We start from the raw sequence: 19,657 nt of genomic DNA, 5'->3' as shown, positions 1-19,657 counted from the left end.
TACTGTACTGATAACTTTTGGTCATACTGGCTGTAAAAAGATCCCATTCTAGTGCGGTAACTTATATAAAAAAAATATGAATCTATCCTTCAAGAATGTGGCCAATCGGTACAGACTGCATTTAAACCTGGGGGAGTGTGATTGCAACAGATGTGGAGGGACCTGTGCTAATACAGTTGTAGACTCATACTAGACACACACTTATCAATCACGCACACAGACTGTACACACATTCAGATACAGGCACACAGTTCACAGTGGTCAAGCATACACAGAGTCTTATTATTATGATGGGTACTGTACATACTGTAGGTCTTCATAGGCACACAAACACAGAGGCAGGAACTACAACATGCAGGACTCACATTTGGCAACCGTTCATAGATAAAAACCTGCTGAGACAGTGATCGCACATAACTCACTCAGAGACATAAATACATCATTATCTATACACAGACACACACAAATTTGTTTTTACTATACACACTCACACTCGCTCCCTCTCTCTTTTTCCCATCTTTTCACTCTCTCTTTTCTTGCTTTCATTAAAACCACACTGACAAACAGCAGCATATGCATCTACACTGAGCAACAGATGCTCAATGGGAGATATTGTGTAAGACTGAATGTTAATGTGCACTGTGTATAAAATGCTAATGAAGCTCTGTCATCTGTTTGTCTCCACAGTACTACGAAATGTCCTACGGTCTCAACATTGAGATGCACAAACAGGTAAAAAAAGAGTGTACTGTACTCAGTATTTTTTTTTTCAGTCGCTACTCATTGCTGGTGTGTGTGTGTGTGTGTGTGTGTGTGTGTGTGTGTGTGTGTGTGTGTGTGTGTGTGTGTGTGTGTATCACTTTATGTGTAGAAGTTGCATTTTTTGAGTAGGCGGGAGAAGGTGAATGTGTTATTTCACGCTCACAAACCTGGTATGCCAGTGTGTCATTTTGTGTGGGTGGGTTTTTGCTATATTTTCTTGATCCTGTCCTCAGTTTTATTTTGATTTTGTATTTACACTAACTGTCCTCCAAATTATGAGAAACACCTCTCAAAACAAAATACTGAGTGTATACTGTAGCTCAACACACAAAAACAGCTACAAACTGCAAACACTTTAAGTAATCTATTTAGTGCAGGGTGGTTGTCTTGCATTATATGACATAGTACATGAGTTTCCATTTTTCTTGTTTCTCAGTGTATACTGTATTGGCAGGATAAAGCAGGATCAGTTCCAGCTCCACTCATCTTTGTACTAGGACCAGAAACAGGGCAAAGGAATTAATGTTAATTAATGTTTTGTTAAAGAAGGACTTGCTTCTGTCTTTTATTTGGTAGTCAAATAATGAGTCAGCAAGAGCACTAAGTGGTTTTAACACTATGGATGGCTGATTTTATTAGTTTTAGTAAGGGGTCACTGTACAACACTGTAGTTTACCTCTTCATGCCTCTGTATGGAATATAAACACAGGTACTGTTGGATGATACCAGCAGAGTGGGTTTCCTGCATAATTATGATATCCAGTCTTGTATAAAGTACTCGAAAGCAATACTTGAGTAAAAGTACAAGTATCTTACAAGAAAATGACTTTGGTAGAAGTTGAAGTCTCCTTTTAGAATATTACTTGAGTAAAAGTCTTAAAGTATCTGATATTAACAGTACTTAAGTATCCATAGCAATTTTCTGATATTAAATGTACTTAAGTATTAGAAGTAAAAGTAAAAAAAAAACTTTGATTATGAACTTTATGGCCAAAGGTGTGTAATGTTATCTTCATCACCACTGTCGTCGGGGTGGTTATCGTCTGTTACCATGGCGGCAGAGCCTGCACCAGGTGCTTACATGACACTATCAGTAATCATGCTTCCTCCTCTTCTTCATTAGTTTTTGCCTATGTTTTTTTTTTTTTTTTTTTGCCGCTTGGCCACAAACAGGCATCATGTCACCAACTGGAATGGAGCGTACATTATCCTGGCAATTTAGAAGCAATGATTTGCCAAACTTCCTTTTTTTCAGTGTAATACATTTTTAGATTTTATTTTGTAGTAACGAGTAACTAAGATGCTTAGGGGAAATGTAGTGGAGTAAAAGTATACATTTTATTTAGGAAATGTAGTGGAGTAAAAGTAAAAGTTTCCAGAAATATAAATAACGAAGTACAGTACAGATAAGTAAAAATTCTACTTAAGTACAGTAGTGAAGTATTTGTACTTTGTTACATTACAACACTGATGATATCCCTATTGACTAAATCTTTATTCATGTCGACTCTCTCTTGCTCGGCTGTTATCAAGCAAAACAAGCGATGGCTGCTGATATGAGAATTAGGGAATATTATATGCCTGTTACAGATGGTAACCATAGCAAATGGCAAATGTATGTTATACAGCACTAGTAGCGACAGACTTGAGGCTAACTGAAACTAGATGTCGACATGGCTTAGCATTATCGACAGCATGGGGTAATGAGGACTGGTGTATGAAATCACCCACAGGTTCTTCTAAACAATGTAAAAACCAAATACCATGTAGAAGGCGTTAAAAGAAGTCATTGTGCATCATTTCCATATATCCTCAATGAAGACATGTGTCTGACGAGCAGAGTGTGCTTTCAGGAGTCAGTGACTGCTTGTCAGTCCCCACACTTGCTGCTACTTTGCTGTCTGGGTCACACTGCAGGAAAGGGAGACAGTCAAATTACAGACAGGCAGATACATGTCCAGACAGACAGACAAATAGGCAGAGAGACAGAAAGCAGACATGAGATCTGTTCTGCTGTGATATACAGAATCATTATCCTATTGAATGGCATCTTCCTTTAAGGTAACTGCCTGTGTCTCCCTCTTTCTTAATCTATCTAACTGTCATGCTAACTCTGTCATGGAAGACAAGATGGGATGTATTTTTTTTCCCCAGCGTAATGCATTTAGAAAGCAGCTCATTGTTTGAAACAATCTCTAAAAACACCCTCAAATGAAAGCCTCTGCTTTCTGCACTTTAACCTCATAATTAATGTGTCATTTTACAATCAAGGTAATTATAGCACAAGGGCATCAAACAGTTGGTTTCTAGACTCCAGTTTGGGCTGATGTTACGTTTAGTGTTGAGTTTAAGAGACAATCAGGGCACATTTGAATTGATCTGCATCACTAAATCCTGATCCAGGTCCTTTGTTGTGTTCCTGTTGAAGCTGAGTCTGTTCAAAGACATTTGCTGTAAGAGCTGCAGACTAACACATTGAAATTACACAAAACACTATACAACACTATAGATCACTTTGTTAGAATTCCATTGCTACTGCATAAATCTGCATCGATCCCAGTTTCATGTCAGCTTTCTAAGATTATAGGAGAAGGATGGGTCGTTGCTGTCATACAAGTATTAGCAAACAATTATGATTGTGATAACTGAGACAGCATCTGTAGGTATAAGTGAGATTATTCAGTGTGTACTAGAGAACAGGTAACATCTGCTTGTCTGCTGTACTTTGCATGATTGAAGATGAATACTAACCTTTATATGTGTATAAAATTCCAGGTAATTGTCGCACCTTGATGTAAGGTTATACTTCTTTAAATTAGAACAAGATATGCAGATCTCAGTCAGGAACATGTCAGCATTACCCTTAAAGGTTTCCGGGTTTGCCTACATGTTCATTTTTTTCTGCCTCAAATTGAACTTAAAATGTTGTGATTGAAACTGAAATTGTTAGAAATTGTCCCCTCTGCTCCTCATGATTTATTCTGCATTCTACCAAAATCCAAATTCAAATTCAGTCCCATGGACAAAGTCGTTAACCACATTTACCATTTTGGTCACAATGACCAAAATTCTAATATGCTGCTAAAGTACTATCCATACTTAAATTTCGTTAACCTTAACCACCAAGCCAGAGAAAGTTGTACTTTAGTTACAAGAATAGAAAAGCATTACCAAACAGTGTAGACATAGGAAGGGTACAGAGAAAGAGAGAGAGAGAGAGATGGCTGGCCACAAGCCAGGCAGAGTTGGACTGTCAGCTCTTGTCGCCAAAAAGAAAATGGACTGGGGTGCTGGCTGCACCTCTGAGAGATGGACAGAGGAGGAGGAGGAGGGGGATATGTGGGGAAGATGACAGAGGGAGGCCAAGGAGGGGAGAGTGTGGAAAATAGGAAGAGACGAAAGAGAGAGGGGAAGAAGGGGGAGGCAGCAGGGATGACAGAAGGAGACCAAAAAGCCACAGTCAGGCGAATGAGAGTAAAAAAAGAGAAATAAATGAAGAGTGAGAGGCCCGGTGTCCGGAACCAGAGAACAAGGCTATGCGAAGAGTGAGCAGGGGGAATGTGAGAGAGTGAAAAGGTAGAAAAAAAGGTGCTGTATATATTTGAGCAACGAGAAGAAAAAGACCATATGTGAAAAAGTGGTTCTGAGAGAAAAACAAGAGAACTAGTAAAAAAAGGTTTAACTGGAGAGGTGGTAGGAGAGCCAGTCTGAGAGAAATATGAGGCAGATAGTACAAGAGAACTTAACAATATCACAGATAGAAAAGGAAACAGAGAAGCGGAAATTGACAGAAATAGAATAGAAAGAAGAAGGTAGGAAGAGAGCTTGATAGAATATAAAATGAAGGAACTGCTATAAAAAAGGACATTAAAAAAGACAGTGATAGAGAAAAGAGATAGCATGAGGAGTCTGAGAGAAAAAGAGAGTGGATGAGGATAATGCACAAAAGGAGAGGTTGTAGAATAGAGGGTGCTACAAAGGGAGAGAGGATGGAAAAGTGAGTGGGATAGTTTGAAAAAAGTAAGAGTAAGATAATTAAAGAAAATGAGGACTTTGAAGATACTGCAAGAAAAAGAGAGAGTAAGGGAGATAGAGAAACAGGGAAAAAAAGTGAGCGATGGCGGGGAGAGCTAATGTTGGAAAAAGTGAGAGCAGGGATGAGAGAAAAAGAGGGGATAGAGATTAATTGAACGGATGAAAGAGGAGTGGGTAAACAGGAAGGATGGAGCCTTTAGAAGAGACAGATAAAGACCTCAGAGAACAGATGAGGGAGAAAAAAAGAGATGGAAATGAAAATTAGAGCCAAGAAAAGGAAAGCAACGGAGGGAGAAGGAAAGATAGGGGGAGGGCAGTCAGAGAAAGAAGGAGATAGTGAGAGACATCAAGGGAGGGAGGGGAGCTTTGAGCCGCAGTGAGAAATAATGAATCATGAATAGATTTAACAGTATCTGCTCTTATTTCCTCTCCTCCTCCTCTTTCTCCCCCCTCCAGCTTCCTCCTAACATCCTGTCGAGATCACTGCTATTGCCTCTCTCCCCTTTCTGTTTCTTCTATTGCACGCTCTGTCATTATCAGTGGCAGGGCCATCTCATGTCCCGGCATTAATTGAGCTGTAACAGTCATCCCGTGCCTTTCTAGCCTCCCTTTTAGCCTTTTTTTTTCATCTCTCTCTCCCTCTCTCTCTCTTTCACTCTTTAGATTTCACACTCGCTCTATCTGCATCCCCTCCCTCACCTCTCTTTTGCTATCTTGATCTCCCTAGTTTCCTTTCCATTTCTCTCCCTTCTTCTCTTTCTCTCTCTGCCCTCCTCTTTCCTAGATGATTGTATCTGAAAGATAACACCCGTCCCCCCCCTCCCAGCCTCTTAAGCTGTATGGATACATTGAAACACACACACACATGCGCGCATGTGCCGTTACATTATCTCACTTGGTTCACTACCATTATCATATCACATATCGTCACCTTCCTAAAATAATTGCCTAAGTCATTTTTTCAGTTTTTTCAGAAAACACAAAAAATAAAACTGCCTAAGTCACATGCTTGACATAGGCAATTATACTAAAGGTGTAGAATCACATGACCTGTTCAACTGAGGATGTAGGCAATTTTATCAGAGGTGGCCAGCACCATGAGGAGATGATTTAGGCAAAGAAATCATTTTTGTTAAAAGTTTTTTTTTCAAGTTTTTCGGAAAACACAAAAAATAAAACTGCCTAAGTCACATGCTTGACATACGCAATTTTACTAAAGGTGTAGAATCACATGACCTGTTCAACTGAGGATGTAGGCAATTTTACCAGAGGTGGCCTGCACCATGAGGAGATGATTTAGGCAACAAAATCATTTTTGTTAAAAAATGACTTAGGCAATTATTTTAGGAAGGTGACGATATATATATATATATATATATATATATATATATATGTGTGTGTGTGTGTGTGTGTGTGTGTGTGTGTGTGTGTGTGTGTGTATATATATATATATATATACACACACACACACACACACACTAGCTGTGTCCCCCGGAGGAGCGAGGAAGGCTATAAGGACTTTACACTGCTCTCTATGGTTGTTCTATATTCATTGATATAGCACTTCTGGGGCCTGGATAGTTATTGCCTGTATTTCCAGCTGTGTGCGGACGCACAACATGTATATTCAGTGACTTTGTAATTCAGTCATATACTGTGGGCTCACAGCGGTTGGCCCAGGACAGATTACTGTATATATATATATATATATAATGATGTGCTGTATGTGTTGTTGTAAGGTGTGTGGTGAATGGATTGAAGCATGTTTTGTATGCGGATTCTAGCAGCAGGATAACAGGATGATGGCTGGAGGTGAAGAAGAATAGAAGCTTTGTTAGACTTGAGTCTAGCAAGAGGCGGAGGCAGCCCAAAAGCTTGTGACCAGAGTGCAGTCTAGGAAAATATGAAAATATGGAAGGCAGGAAGTGAATGAGATATGACTTCTTTTTTTTTTTTATGAACACTTCAAAGGACAATTAAGTAAAGCAAAGAGCCCACAACTGCTCAGGGGTAGCAAGATGACACTACAACAGTACTAAACCTAAACATTCTTATCAACATGCGTTTCAGGTAGAAGTCTTCACAAGCCCAAAACACTCAAGTGCATACAAGTAATCTTGAGGGGGGGGAAAAAAACTCAGCGAAAAGGGACCCGAGGATAGTCAGACCCAATTTGAATAGACCCGATGATAGTTGAAGCTGATCCACAATGTGGTTGACTCAAATATACCCAAAAAACACATTTTTATCCTGTGATCCTTGTAATGGCCCATAATCCACTCGTATTGACTCATTTATTAGAAATATTGACTCACAGACCTTGCCGCATTTAAATGGGACCCTACCCAGATCTGATTAGACTGAACATAATTTGGACCAGCCGGCTTGACACAAGTCTGGGTTTTTTGTTCCATAATGCTAAAGAAAGTACACACAGCACACAATTAGGGAAATTAATAACTTTATAATGGCAGTTGAACACAGCTGGCCAGTGCTGTTTATAAGGAGAGTTTTGACTGCGGGTTATTTTGATGGCAGGGAAAGAGAAATGCCTTGCTGTCATGAAGGGCTGCATCGTCTACAGTGACCCTGAATGACCTCCGTCAGTAAACATGTTTGCCCCCAGTAGTAGTATGTACAGGTATGATGAACACTGTTTTACTTCCTGGCCTTGCAAACTAAAATTACCTTGGCACTGTGAATGGTAACATATCTCTTTCTTCTATCTGGAAGTGAAATGTGCATTTTGACATGTGCACATGTATATTGTACATCTTCACAGTTTCAGAGGTAATGTGTTCTTTTAGCAGTAGGGTCCATTATTTCTTTGCTGGGATAGTGTCCCCCAGTAGACCCTTGGGGCCAGCAGGGAAACTACTGTGGAAGCATTTCAATAACAGCCTAGGTAAGTGTTTCTAAACGACTGGGTTGGGATCTGACAGTGCATCACAAAAAACAAATTACACTGCTGCTGCATTACAGTCCTTACACTGCTACTGTCGGTACAACATACCCCCTTCCTATCAGAAACACCACATATTAGTATCTTATTTTGACCTGGAAAGGGAACGAAAAACACATGGCTTTAGCTAATGTTGCGTCATTGATTTATTTTCCTCAACAGTCACTGCACAATCATATCACTGGAAACAGGAAAATCCTGTTTTATGACTCTGATTTGGATGACTCAGTGTTGTTAATTCATTTTGATTATGCATGAACAATGATTACCGCTTTTAGGTGCTTAGAAAATATCTCCCTGATTTATTTAGAAATCGATATCCCAGGGAACAAAGTAGCAACCCGTCTGAGTCAAGCCTGCGTGGTTGTGCTTTTTACATCAGGTTACACTTTGAGCTGTAACACCAACTTAGGTTTGCAGGACAAATTATTGATGTTAGAAAGCTGCTAAGATGCTGGAATCTTTGCACATTTGTTTGCATTTTAGTAGCCTGTTACAGAAGGCTACCGGGCAGCGAGGGTGCATAATTAGAGATTAGACAGCAATGACCTGGAGGGCCTTGTGTAGTTGAAAGTTGGCTCACAATTGAATTTTTGTAATAGTTCATGATATACGATGCTAGCCTTCTAGGTGGCTAGGACACATTTATTAAACAATAAAACAAACCCGGTACTGGAGGATGAGAGCAGAGTGCTAATTTTTTAAAAGCAAAGACAAAAATAACAGGCAGAAAGGTTACCCAGTGGTGAGAGAGAGCATCCCATTACTGAAAGGTGTCAGTGTGTCCTCAAGCTGATAGTTAACCTGTAGCTGGTTACTAATTTGAATCCACTTTGGATTATAACGCCCATGAGTTAAAAGCCTAAAAGTGACCAGCTAGGAGCTAAGTAAGGCATAATACACATTTAGCAGAGTGCTTTGTTGCCAGGCTTTTTACTTAAACCAGCAGCTCTACAGTCAACTTGTAACACCTCGGGTCCTCCTGATCTCCTCCATAAGTCACTGCAATTAATACTAATCAGGATATCATTGAAGTTGTGCTCACATTTCAGCAATAGCTCATAATTTCTTTATACAACAACTGCCATATGAATGCTAGGTTCGCACACTATTGACCAGATGCTATAAGAAACAATGTTAGCATATAATTCAATTCAATTTTTACAGTGTATATACAGTATACAGTGTATATAGACCTTACATACTGTATCAGAATCCTAGATAGAAAGAAAAAGTAGTCTACAGACCAGGCAGGATATTATAGAAGGCTGTGTTTGATAGTCAGGATGCTCGGCAGCCAGACTGTTTCCCCTGTGGACTCCTGAGGACAGATGCAGCAGCTGGCTGTCCTTCCTTCCTGCTCCCTCCTTTCATTTCACCACCACATATATGAGGCTAAGGGTGTGAGAGTGTGTGCTTTTGAGTGAGAGAAAAGAGTGAGTAGCCCTTTGCTCTTCCTTTGATGTTATATAGCAAACACTGATGGTATTATTAGCATTTTGTAGCAGTTATACAATAAAAAAAAAAATTGTGAATCGAGCTGAAAAGAAAGGGAAAAAAGACGATGAACTAGGTCAAGAAATAAACTGAGGGTGTGTGTGTGTGTGTGTGTGTGTGTGTGTGTGTGTGTGTGTGTGTGTGTGTGTGTGTGTGTGTGTGTGTATGTGCATGCGTTGGTATATTTGGCTGAAGTTGTGACCTGAATCCTCATTTCATTTGGGAGGGATGAGAGAGTGAACAAGAATGAGAAAGAGAGGGAGCAAAAGAGTGCAAGAGAAAGATGCCTTCATTTTTAACTCACCGCTTGGGCTCATAATAGGATTGGGCTCCTCTCTCTTTCCACGTTTTCTTTCTCAGTCTCACTCTTTCTATCCTTTCTGCCTCATTTTTTTTTTCTGTGCCATTCTCACCTCCCAGTGAGACGATAATCCCACAGTTGTGGTTTGAGTTTGTTGGTTCTTTTTTAACAGTTTTTATTAGAGGCTTGATTAGGACCAACCTGCATATGTGGGTCAACTAGAAATGGTTTTGGAGAGGTCAAATTACTTTGTATGTGTGTGCATGTGTATGTGTTTACACTCTCTGATCATTGGTGTATGCAGTCCCTCTTTTTGCACACGTTGTAGCATCTGTGCTCTGTGTGTGTGTGTGTGTGTGTGTGTGTGTGTGTGTGTTTTTGTGCATGCGTTGGTATATTTGGCTGAAGTTGTGACCTGAATCCTCATTTCATTTGGGAGGGAGGAGAGAGTGAACAAGAATGAGAAAGAGAGGGAGCAAAAGAGTGCAAGAGAGAGATACCTTCATTTTTAACTCACCGCTTGGGCTCATAATAGGATTGGGCTCCTCTCTCTTTCCACGTTTTCTTTCTCAATCTCACTCTTTCTATCCTCTCTGCCTCATATTTTCTCTCTCTGCCATTCCCACCTCCTAGTCAGACGATAATCCCACAGTTGTGGTTTGAGTTTGTTGGTTCTTTTTTAACAGTTTTTATTAGAGGCTTGATTAGGACCAACCTGCATATGTGGGTCAACTAGAACCGGTTTCGGAGAGGTCAAATTACTTTGTATGTGTGTGCATGTGTATGTGTTTACACTCTCTGATCATTGGTGTATGCAGTCCCTCTTTTTGCACATGTTGTAGCATCTGTGCTCTGTGTGTGTGTGTGTGTGTGTGTGTGTGTGTGTGTGTGTGTGTGTGTGTGTGTGTGTGTGTGTGTGTGTGTCATGTGTATGCGTCATGTGTATGCCTGTGCATACATGTGTTACAGAGCTCATTTGTGAATAATGAGGCATAGAGAGAGAGAGAGAGAGAGAGAGAGAGTGGTAATAGAGTGTGATATAACCCTTTAGGAATGATAAAAAATAAGTTGAGAGAAGGAAAAACAGTGAAAAAGAAAGAGTGAAAGATGAGATGAGATAGAAAACAAGTGATTAAATTCCCAGGGAGCTAGCCTTTTAATGTAATGGCTTTGTCACTCTGGCAGAGGAGCTCTGAGTGTGTGTGTGTGTGTGTGTGTGTGTGTGTGTGTGTGTGTGTCTACCATGTTCTGTAAACAGTGCTTATATTGGGAAAAATAAGGGGCTAATACTCCGAGGCAGCAGCTTTTATCCAGGTATGACTGCTGCACATTCCATTTGAAATCAGTTTCTTTATAATGTCATGCATAAATTCACGAGGAACATATGTTCAAGTAAATTTTTTTTTATAATTAAATGAACTAAATTTCATTTATAGTTGGAATTGTATTGTATACTACATGGTTAAAGGAACAGAAAAGCGTTTTAGCGAAGCTAGCAGCATGCCTCTAATGATGGCAGTGTCAATGTCTTTCTGTCTGTCGATCGGTTGGTCCACCACTTTGGTCGTAAGTGAAATATCTCAACTACTATTGTATGAATTCCATGTTATTTTCTAAATGTATCCATGGTCCCCAGAAGATGAATCCTACTAACTTTGGTTTCCCCCTGACTTAGGTTTCACCTATCCTCCCAAATATCTCAACATCATCAGATGGATTGGCACAAAAGTTTGTACAGACATTGATGTTTCCCACAATGTGGGAAACTTGATTTATGCTAATGAATTTGGTGCGCTCCTGACTTTTCATCTAGCATTGTGTTTGTAAGAATGTTTGCATGCTGAAGAATGCTGCGACTTTTTGAGGACTGTACTGTAAAGTGCCTCCTGATCTATCCAAACACCTGAAGTGCATTTTCAGTAATGTTTTTCCTTGTATTTATGTATGGTTTGCAAAAATGGGAACTGCTGCGTCCATGCAGATGAGAGAAGCAAAGTGTATGTGCGTTAATGCGCCACTGACTAGGTTTTTCCTGGTCTGTGGCGGAATTGTTTTCTAAAACTACAAAATAGCACCAGGGAACGTTTGCGCCTGAACCCGCCTCCTCTTTTCGCTGAACCGCCCCCAGGAGCGCAAATACATTCCCTAATTTACCAACGTGCGTCTGTGGAGGGAAAGGTCCGCTGTGCGCCGGGTGTAAAATAGGAACGATACATGCGTCGGTGTACAAAGGGAAATGCACTGAGTGCAAGATAGGGCCCATAGTCTTCTTATGTTTTATTCAGGTATACATAAATGCATTTTAGCAAGTAAGACCAGTTGAAAATATGTCATCTATTGGTTTTACGAGTAATTATCAAAATATAATATGCCACAAGGCCATAACAGTGAAGGCAATATAGGCATGCATACTGAACAGCCAGCTTTGCTACTCCGGCTACTTTGTGTCTGATTGCATTGTGGATGACATGAGTTTGAAGCCGTATGCAGTCTGTCAATGCAAGCTGGTGAGCTGGCACAGTGCTAATATGACTAATAGCTTAGTGTATTATATAGCCAGAGTTTTTTTTGGGGGGGATCTTGTTGGTTGTAAAAGTACAACTACCCCAACTGTGAGACACAGATTTGTGTCACAATCACATGCCCTAGAAAGATTCCCTGTGAGTGTGAGTGTGAGTGTGAGTGTGTGTGTGTGTGTGTGTGTGTGTGTGTGTGTGTGTGTGTATATTTGTATATTGCAGAGGTGTATAGACTAGAGATGTTCCGATACCGATACCAGTATCGGTATCGGCTCCGATACTGCCTTAAACGCTGGTATCGGTATCGGGAAGTACTGGACTTTATGCACCGATCCGATACACGTAATAAAGCCCTAAAGAAAATCTACGTTAAAGTAGTTTATTTATGTTCTTTTTCCGTTATAATTCATTGTCAAACTGGAAAATAAAAGAAAGTTCTGTGTTTGTTCATGTTTCACAAAGAGTTTAACCTGAGCCAGACCGACAACAAAGATAGAAATCATATCACATCCATACAGGGATAGTAGTATACAGCTGTTAAAACATAATAAAATATATGACACACTGGTATCGGATCGGTACTCTGTATCGGCCGATACGCAAGTTCAGGTGTCGGAATTGGTATCGGGAAGCAAAAAATGGTATCGGACCATCTCTAGTATGGACCATGCATCTATATCCTTACATACAGGCTTATACTGTACGTGCTTTTGTGTGAATTCATTGTTAGTATATGTTGGTAACTGTGATAGATATCCACCTGTTTGTGTGTGTGTGTATTTTTCATTCTAAATGTTTTTGCTGCCCGGTCCGCTGCCTATGTTGTATTGTTAATGCACTGAAGGTTGAATCTGTGTCTTTATGTGTGTGTCTATGTGTCTGAGGACGTGTGAGTGTGTGTGTGTGTGTGTGTGTGCTTGTTAGTCACATGCTGGGAGGCTCTGCTTGCTCTGCACACAGCTTGTTGTATGTGTGCTCTCCTCTGTTTGGATTGGTTTTCTGTGTGCCCTTGTTGCTTTTGTGTGTGTGCGCGTGTCTTCGGCTGTTTGTGGTGGCTTTTGTGTGTGTACTTGTGTGTGTGTGTGTGTAGTTGAATTTGTGTGCACAATTCTAAGAGTGCTTGTGTGCACGTGTGTGTGCCTCTTAGTGTTTTTGTGTGTGAGCGTGTGCTTTGCTGCTCCCCTTCCCTCTCCCACTCCCTCTCTCTCTTTCTCTTTCTCTGTTTCTCTTCCTCTCCTTAGAATTGAGGGGCCATCAATCAGAGGCAAGGGGGATAGGGGAAGGGAGGGAGGAGGAGAGGAGGAGGTGAGGAGTTGGCTCAGTGCCAGGGAAGAGGAGCTGGCTCGCTGCCCAGAGAGAGAGAGAGAGAGGGCAGGGAGAAGAAAGCAAGACTGAGCAAGAAAAGAAAAAAGAGGGTTGGGGGGTGTGGAGGGAGAGAGATTCTGGGAGAGAAGCAGGGCAGAGAGCTAGAGCAAGGAGAAGGAGAAAGAAATGAGAGAGAATTAGAAGAAGGGCAGAGAGGGAGAGCAAAAGAGCAAGGCCATGTGCACTGAGGGAAAACAGAGCGAGAGGACACAGAAAGAGAGCGAGAGTGAGAGATACTGCGGAAGTGGAAAAATGAGCCAGCAGAATAGAAACAGAAGAGGGCTGATTGCATGGAGAGAAAGACTAAAGAAAGGAGGAGGTGGGGGTTTGAATGAGAGGAAGCAGGAATGGCTGTTTATATTGAACAGCTCTGTGCCTGCAACCCCAATCAGTGGGTGATTAGTGCGTCATTGGCTACAAATATTTACCTTAAACTGTTCACAGAGGAGAGAGCAGTACAATTAGAAAGCAGAGGACAGAGATAAGCTCCAGCATTGTGTGTGTGTGTGTGTGTGTGTGTGTGTGTGTGTGTATGTGTGAGTGATATGTACACACCCTCTGACTCTTGAAAATAAATGAGGGTATTCTGCAGCAATGAGCACTGTAACATACAATATTGCTGTGTCCAAAATCAGTTCATAGCATGGACACTACTTTTTGATGAAAGGAAAATCCATCCCAGAAGTCAATGCTTTGTCTTTGATATATGACTCTCAAAGTACCTAGACACTACACTTGTCAGTGTTGATGCAAAATGTTGATGATTCATATTATAAGTGTTCACAATCTAAGTTTATTTTCATTATCAAGTAATTTGAAAAATTAAGTTTTTTGATTAAAAAATGTCCAAAAATAGTGAAAAATGCTGATCACCATTTCCTAAAGCCTCAAGTTTTATTGTCAAATTGCAGTCAGAACCCCCAACATATTCAGATTAATATCATAAAACATAAAGAAAAACAGCGAATACTCACAACTTGATGTTGGAAAAGACATTGGAACTAGATAATGTTGGCATTTTCTGCTAGAAAAATGACAAACAATTAATTGATAATTAAAATGGTTACCATTCATTTTCTGTTCATCGACTAATTGATTAACCGGCTAACTTTTTTCACCTCTAATTGAGTGAATGAGTGAACAAGGAAATCATTTTGGACACATCTCATCACTGCAGTGCATATGCACACTATTTATGTATAACATTTCACACACATAGAATACATTTATCTAGGGCAACTGGAGAGCAACAGTGGAATAAGCCTTAATTTCTCGATCACGAATATTATAAACAAGCATTCATAGGAAGTGTAAAGGTCATAGCCTCAGCACTCTTCCTGTCACCACAAAACCGTTTTGTATCACTTGCTTTCTCTAAAAATGTAATGTTGACTGGGCATGCATCATTTTGCGGTTAAGTGCTACGCTCAACCGTTGCTCACTCTTGGTCAAATACACAAAGAATGGATTGTGGCCGCTCATGGCACCATGAATTGTGAATCCCTAGCAACGGCTATCTGCCCTGTCTCAAGGTCCGATTAAAAAAAGAAATTGCGCTTGGGCGCCTGCTTGGCTCACCTGGTAGAGTCGGCGCCCATATGTAGAAGTTTGCTCCTCGACGCAGTGGCTGCGGGTTGGACTCCGAGCTGCGGCCCTTTGCTGCATGTCATTCCCCCTCTCTCCCCCCTTTCAAGTCTAAGCTGTCCTATACAAATAAATGCCTAAAATGCCCCCCCAAAAAAGATTAAAGATATTACAACACAAACACGGCAACACATTTTTGCAGCTGAGTGTAATTTTAAATTTATGAAATTTTCAGATCGCAAGCTACAGGTCCCAACCAACGAGGTGCATAGGCATTCCTCAATACAAGGAAGGAATTTAAACGTGACAGAGAAATATAATATTCCAGTCAGTCAGTGCTGTTATTGTTATTTATTTATTTATATCCCACTATTTGCTTGGCAGCACAGTTAGTGGTGCATTTCACCCTTTGCTGGTGCTTTAAGAATTACATGGTTTCTTTTAGTCTTATTTGTGCAGGTTTAGCAGCCACAAAAGGAGCACAATCCTTTTGTGAATTTGTCAGTCTCCCAGACTACTTCCAAGGATTCAAACCAGCAACTATTCAGGTAATAAGCCAGAGAGAAATGCTAGAAATATATATAATATTACTGTACTGTAAGAAAGATGGCAAAGATTTTTGTTGAGAACAATTACTGTAGAGTGAGTAGAGGAGTGGGGTATCACACACACACACATACACACACACACACACACACACACACACAGGCCCCCTCCATAACGCTGGCTCGCTCAGCCGTAGTGGGCCTCAGAAGCTGGCACAGCTGGCAGTGCCTGAGCACACTGGGCACCATCTCCCTCCTCCCGTGCCAAACTCAACCCACGCTCGTCACATTCAAATTCAGCGAGCTTTATTGGCCGATGAAAATGGTCACTGATGCCTGCCATCATGCTGGGAGACCAAATACAATGCTGATCTTTCACAGGGAAGTGTCTTCCCCCGATGTTCCAGTTCAAGTTCACTTCAGTGTCACGGGTGAAAAGTCTACAATGAAAAACATAAGCTTGTTTTCTGTCAATTCATCCCTACTTATGAGCTTGTCTCCATTTCTGGTCTTGATTATGAGCTATTGCATATGAACCTCCATATATAATTTTTTACCTCGTACTAGTCTCGCTTTGCCAGACCAACATCCACAGCACCGCGGAGGAGGGTCTGGCTAGTTCACATTAGAGGATGGATACCCGACCCGAGCCCGACGGGACCCGACGGGCCGGGCCGGGTTCGGACAGATATTTAGAAATGATGTTCGGGTTCGGGTCGGGCTCAGTCACATCAGCGCGCCTCTTGTTGCCCCATGTGCGCTGATGCGCTCATCTGTTGACATTTCCGAATGCCTTCCTACAGTTGCTTAATAAAAGCTGGCTTTCCTCACAAACAAACGTACCTGTGTCATTGGTATGAGAAAAAATTTGATTTTAACTGTGTCGGGCTCAGACATAAGCCCGATCCGCACTCTAGTCCACACAGCATTCCGGGATGGGAGAAAAACGTGCTCTGGTTCTTTAAACCAATCACATCATGGGTGGCGCTAAGCTCCACACGGAGCCGCTGCAAAACAGCCTTGGTAAGGAACTTGTTTTGGTGTAAAGTGAACATTCAAAAGTTGTTTTAGTCGTGCGAGAGAAAACTCAGTTTGGACAGATAGTCAAGCTAACTGTCTAGATTTACCCTGCACAGATCTGAGGAGCAGTTAACCATAGTCCTCATAAATCCACCGGAGTTTAAAATTCTAACACAACGAAAGCGGAAGGAAACGGACATCGGCAAAAATACATCCATCCGGCGGAATTTCCTGCGGCACCAGAGGAATCCTGGAAGGAGAACGTTGAGGATATAGACTAGAGATGGCCCAATACTACTTTTTTGCTTCCCGATACCGATTCCGATACCTGAACTTGCGTATCGGCCGATACCGAGTACCGATCCGATACCAGAGTGTCATATATTTCATTATGTTTTAACAGCTGTATACTACTATCCCTGTATGGATGTGATATGATTTCTATCTCTGTTGTCGGTCTGGCTCAGGTTAAACTCTTTGTGAAACATGAACAAACACAAACAATGAATGCCACAGAACTTTCTTTTATTCTCCAGTTTGACAGTCAGTTATAACGGAAAAAGAACATAAATAAACTACTTTAATGTAGATTTTCTTTAGGGCTTTATTACGTGGTATCGGATCGGTGCATAAACTCCAGTACTTCCCGATACCGATACCAGCGTTTTAGGCAGTATCGGAGCCGATACCGATACTGGTATCGGTATCGGAACATCTCTAATATAGACTAACCTTGTACAAGCCTGCCAATATGCTACAGTACCACAACATAGGACACCTTGTCATTCCAAGCATTTGAAAAAAAAAATAGCTTGGGGGCAGATCGTACTCCAGTAGGACCCCGTCCCTCTTAAACAAGCAGATAGATGCTGGCTCATTATTTAACAAAAATCCCACATGCAAAACCGCTGTTACACCATCAGTCTGTGATGGCTTGTTTTGTGAGTGAGTGTTATTATTGTCTTTTCTAGTGTACCTACCCACCGCCTCATCTACCCACCTATTTAATCTATTTTGACTTCAGTTAGTCATTTTCTACATTTCCTCGAATGCCTTTTGACAGCCTTCACAGAACAGGCAGGAACGTGTTTAAACATGTGGGTGGAGAGAGAGAAATAGCAATAGTTATTGCAAAGTAAGTGTAGGAGAATGAGTTTTTCCAGTCAAGATTTTTTTTTTAATTAGAGTACACCTGTTATGCAAGCACAACTCTTGTCTCTGCATTGCATTCTGGTCTACTGAGCTGAGTGTTGCTGTAGAAATTGGTTCCTTGTACTCTGATGCATTTCTTTTCCTGATTGACAGTTAAATGTAGGTGAAAAATGTTGGGTCAAGGAAGAATGTATTACTGTGATACCAAATATGATGATGTTTAAACTTTCATGATAATGTGCTGTTCAACATGATTTCACACCAGCTACGGCAGGCCAGTTATTGCAGAAACAATACAATCAAAAAAACACTTGTCAACATCACTGTTTACAGTGAGATATTTTAATGGAAGTGCGCTCTCTTTGCTATAATTTTGCTGAAAATAGACTGAGGCACTTGATGACAGGGACAGCATAAATAGCTACAGCCAACTTTAAAAAAAAAAACTTTCACTCAATAGACAAAGTCAAAAGAAGTTTTAGAATTCAACATTAGGTGAACACACCCGTAAACAAATTGCTGCTAATTTGCAGGATGTTGAACTCTGCTCCACTCTCCACTTCAGATAAGTTACAGGGATCCCTTTTGATTTACTGTATGTTTTATTGATATGTGTATTGATGACAAGTCTGATGACAAGTCTGAGCACACTGTGTGTGTGTGTGTGTGCGTGCGTGCGTGCGTGCGTGTGTGCATGCGTGCGTGCGTGTGTGCATGCCCCTCAGACAGGCTAATATGCACCATAGCCTTTGGAACAGGCTGTCCTTGTCCTACAGTTCATTCCTTCTTCTTCCTTCTTCTTCCTTCTTCTTCTTCGTTTTCTCCCCTCTTCTAACCCTACCATCAATTTCAATTCTTCCATCTATTTGTGTATTTTAGAGAATAATTTAGGACATTTTTGCTCTTTAAAATGAAAAGAATTTGTGCGCTTCTTTGTCCCTCACCTACATTTTATCTCTGTTTCATTTAAAGCCTCTCTTTCTCTGTCTCTCTCTGTCGCCATGCCAGTTGGCAGCATATCTGCCCTCAGGTGTTTATTGAACAGCCCCCTCTTTTCTTTTGTATCTACCCATCCATTCATCCCTCCATCCGTTCATCCCTCCATCCGGCCAGTCTTTGCCAGTGCTCCCTGGTGGCTGTGCTTTGGCAGGGTTGTGGAACGAGACTGTGCCGTGTTGTTTCTGACACCTGGCCCAGCTCAGACTGCTTCAGCCCAGCTCACTCTTACTCTATTGTAAATCCATCGGCTGACTGGCATTTACGAAGCATATACAAAATATACAATGATTGTCGTTTCCATGGTTTAACTTGCATTAATTGATATTTTTGTTAAGAACGATGAATCAAATAATTCAGTGTAATGTGAAAGGCTTGCTAACAGTGCTAAACCCACAGATAATGATTTCTTTAGTTAGCTTTTAGTTTACAGTCTATAGTTCAATACCTTGTCATGGGCAGCCAATGCATACGAAACAAAGAAGTAGGAAGCTAATCCTAACATTTCTTAAACTGTACCAATACTTAAGTACGATACTTAAGTACAATACTTACGTACAATACTTACGTACCATACTTACGTACGATACGCACGATTTTCTTTAACTGATACTGTATTTGGCTAACAACATTCATCATATGAGAAATATAATTGGTCACTGGGCTGATCTTTCTTCTGTTGTAACATAGAATAGAGTTAATCCTTATTGAAAACTTTACTGCAAGAATTTTTTGCTCTGAATGCTTTTAATGCGTCCATATAACTGAGTAAAAGCTTTCTTTTCTTCGTACTGTTTGTTTATGCTTCTCTGTTATTGATATCTATTTAGTTATGCTTATTTGTGTAACTTTAAATCAAACTTCCAGCCAGCGTTTAGAAATAGAATGAAAGCAGCCTACATAAATTGACCATGTTCAG

At 40.8% G+C, this 19,657-nt stretch overlaps 1 protein-coding gene across 4 annotated transcripts in view; it reads left to right on the top strand.

The window, feature by feature from the left end:
* Positions 1 to 19,657, top strand: part of tle2b (TLE family member 2, transcriptional corepressor b) — a 92,729-nt gene that overhangs the window by 44,501 nt on the left and 28,571 nt on the right. For 3 of the 4 annotated variants that reach the window (XM_028588476.1, XM_028588475.1, XM_028588477.1), the window contains one exon: positions 688 to 732. In XM_028588476.1, coding sequence (XP_028444277.1) covers positions 688 to 732 — 45 coding nt within the window. Of the gene's footprint in view, positions 1 to 687; positions 733 to 19,657 lie in introns of those variants that run through there. The other variant, XM_028588478.1, reaches the window with a different exon arrangement.

Source organism: Perca flavescens, chromosome 9 (genome assembly GCF_004354835.1).
Source record: "Perca flavescens isolate YP-PL-M2 chromosome 9, PFLA_1.0, whole genome shotgun sequence".
NCBI lineage: Eukaryota > Metazoa > Chordata > Actinopteri > Perciformes > Percidae > Perca > Perca flavescens.
This window is presented reverse-complemented; position numbering and strand designations above follow the sequence as displayed.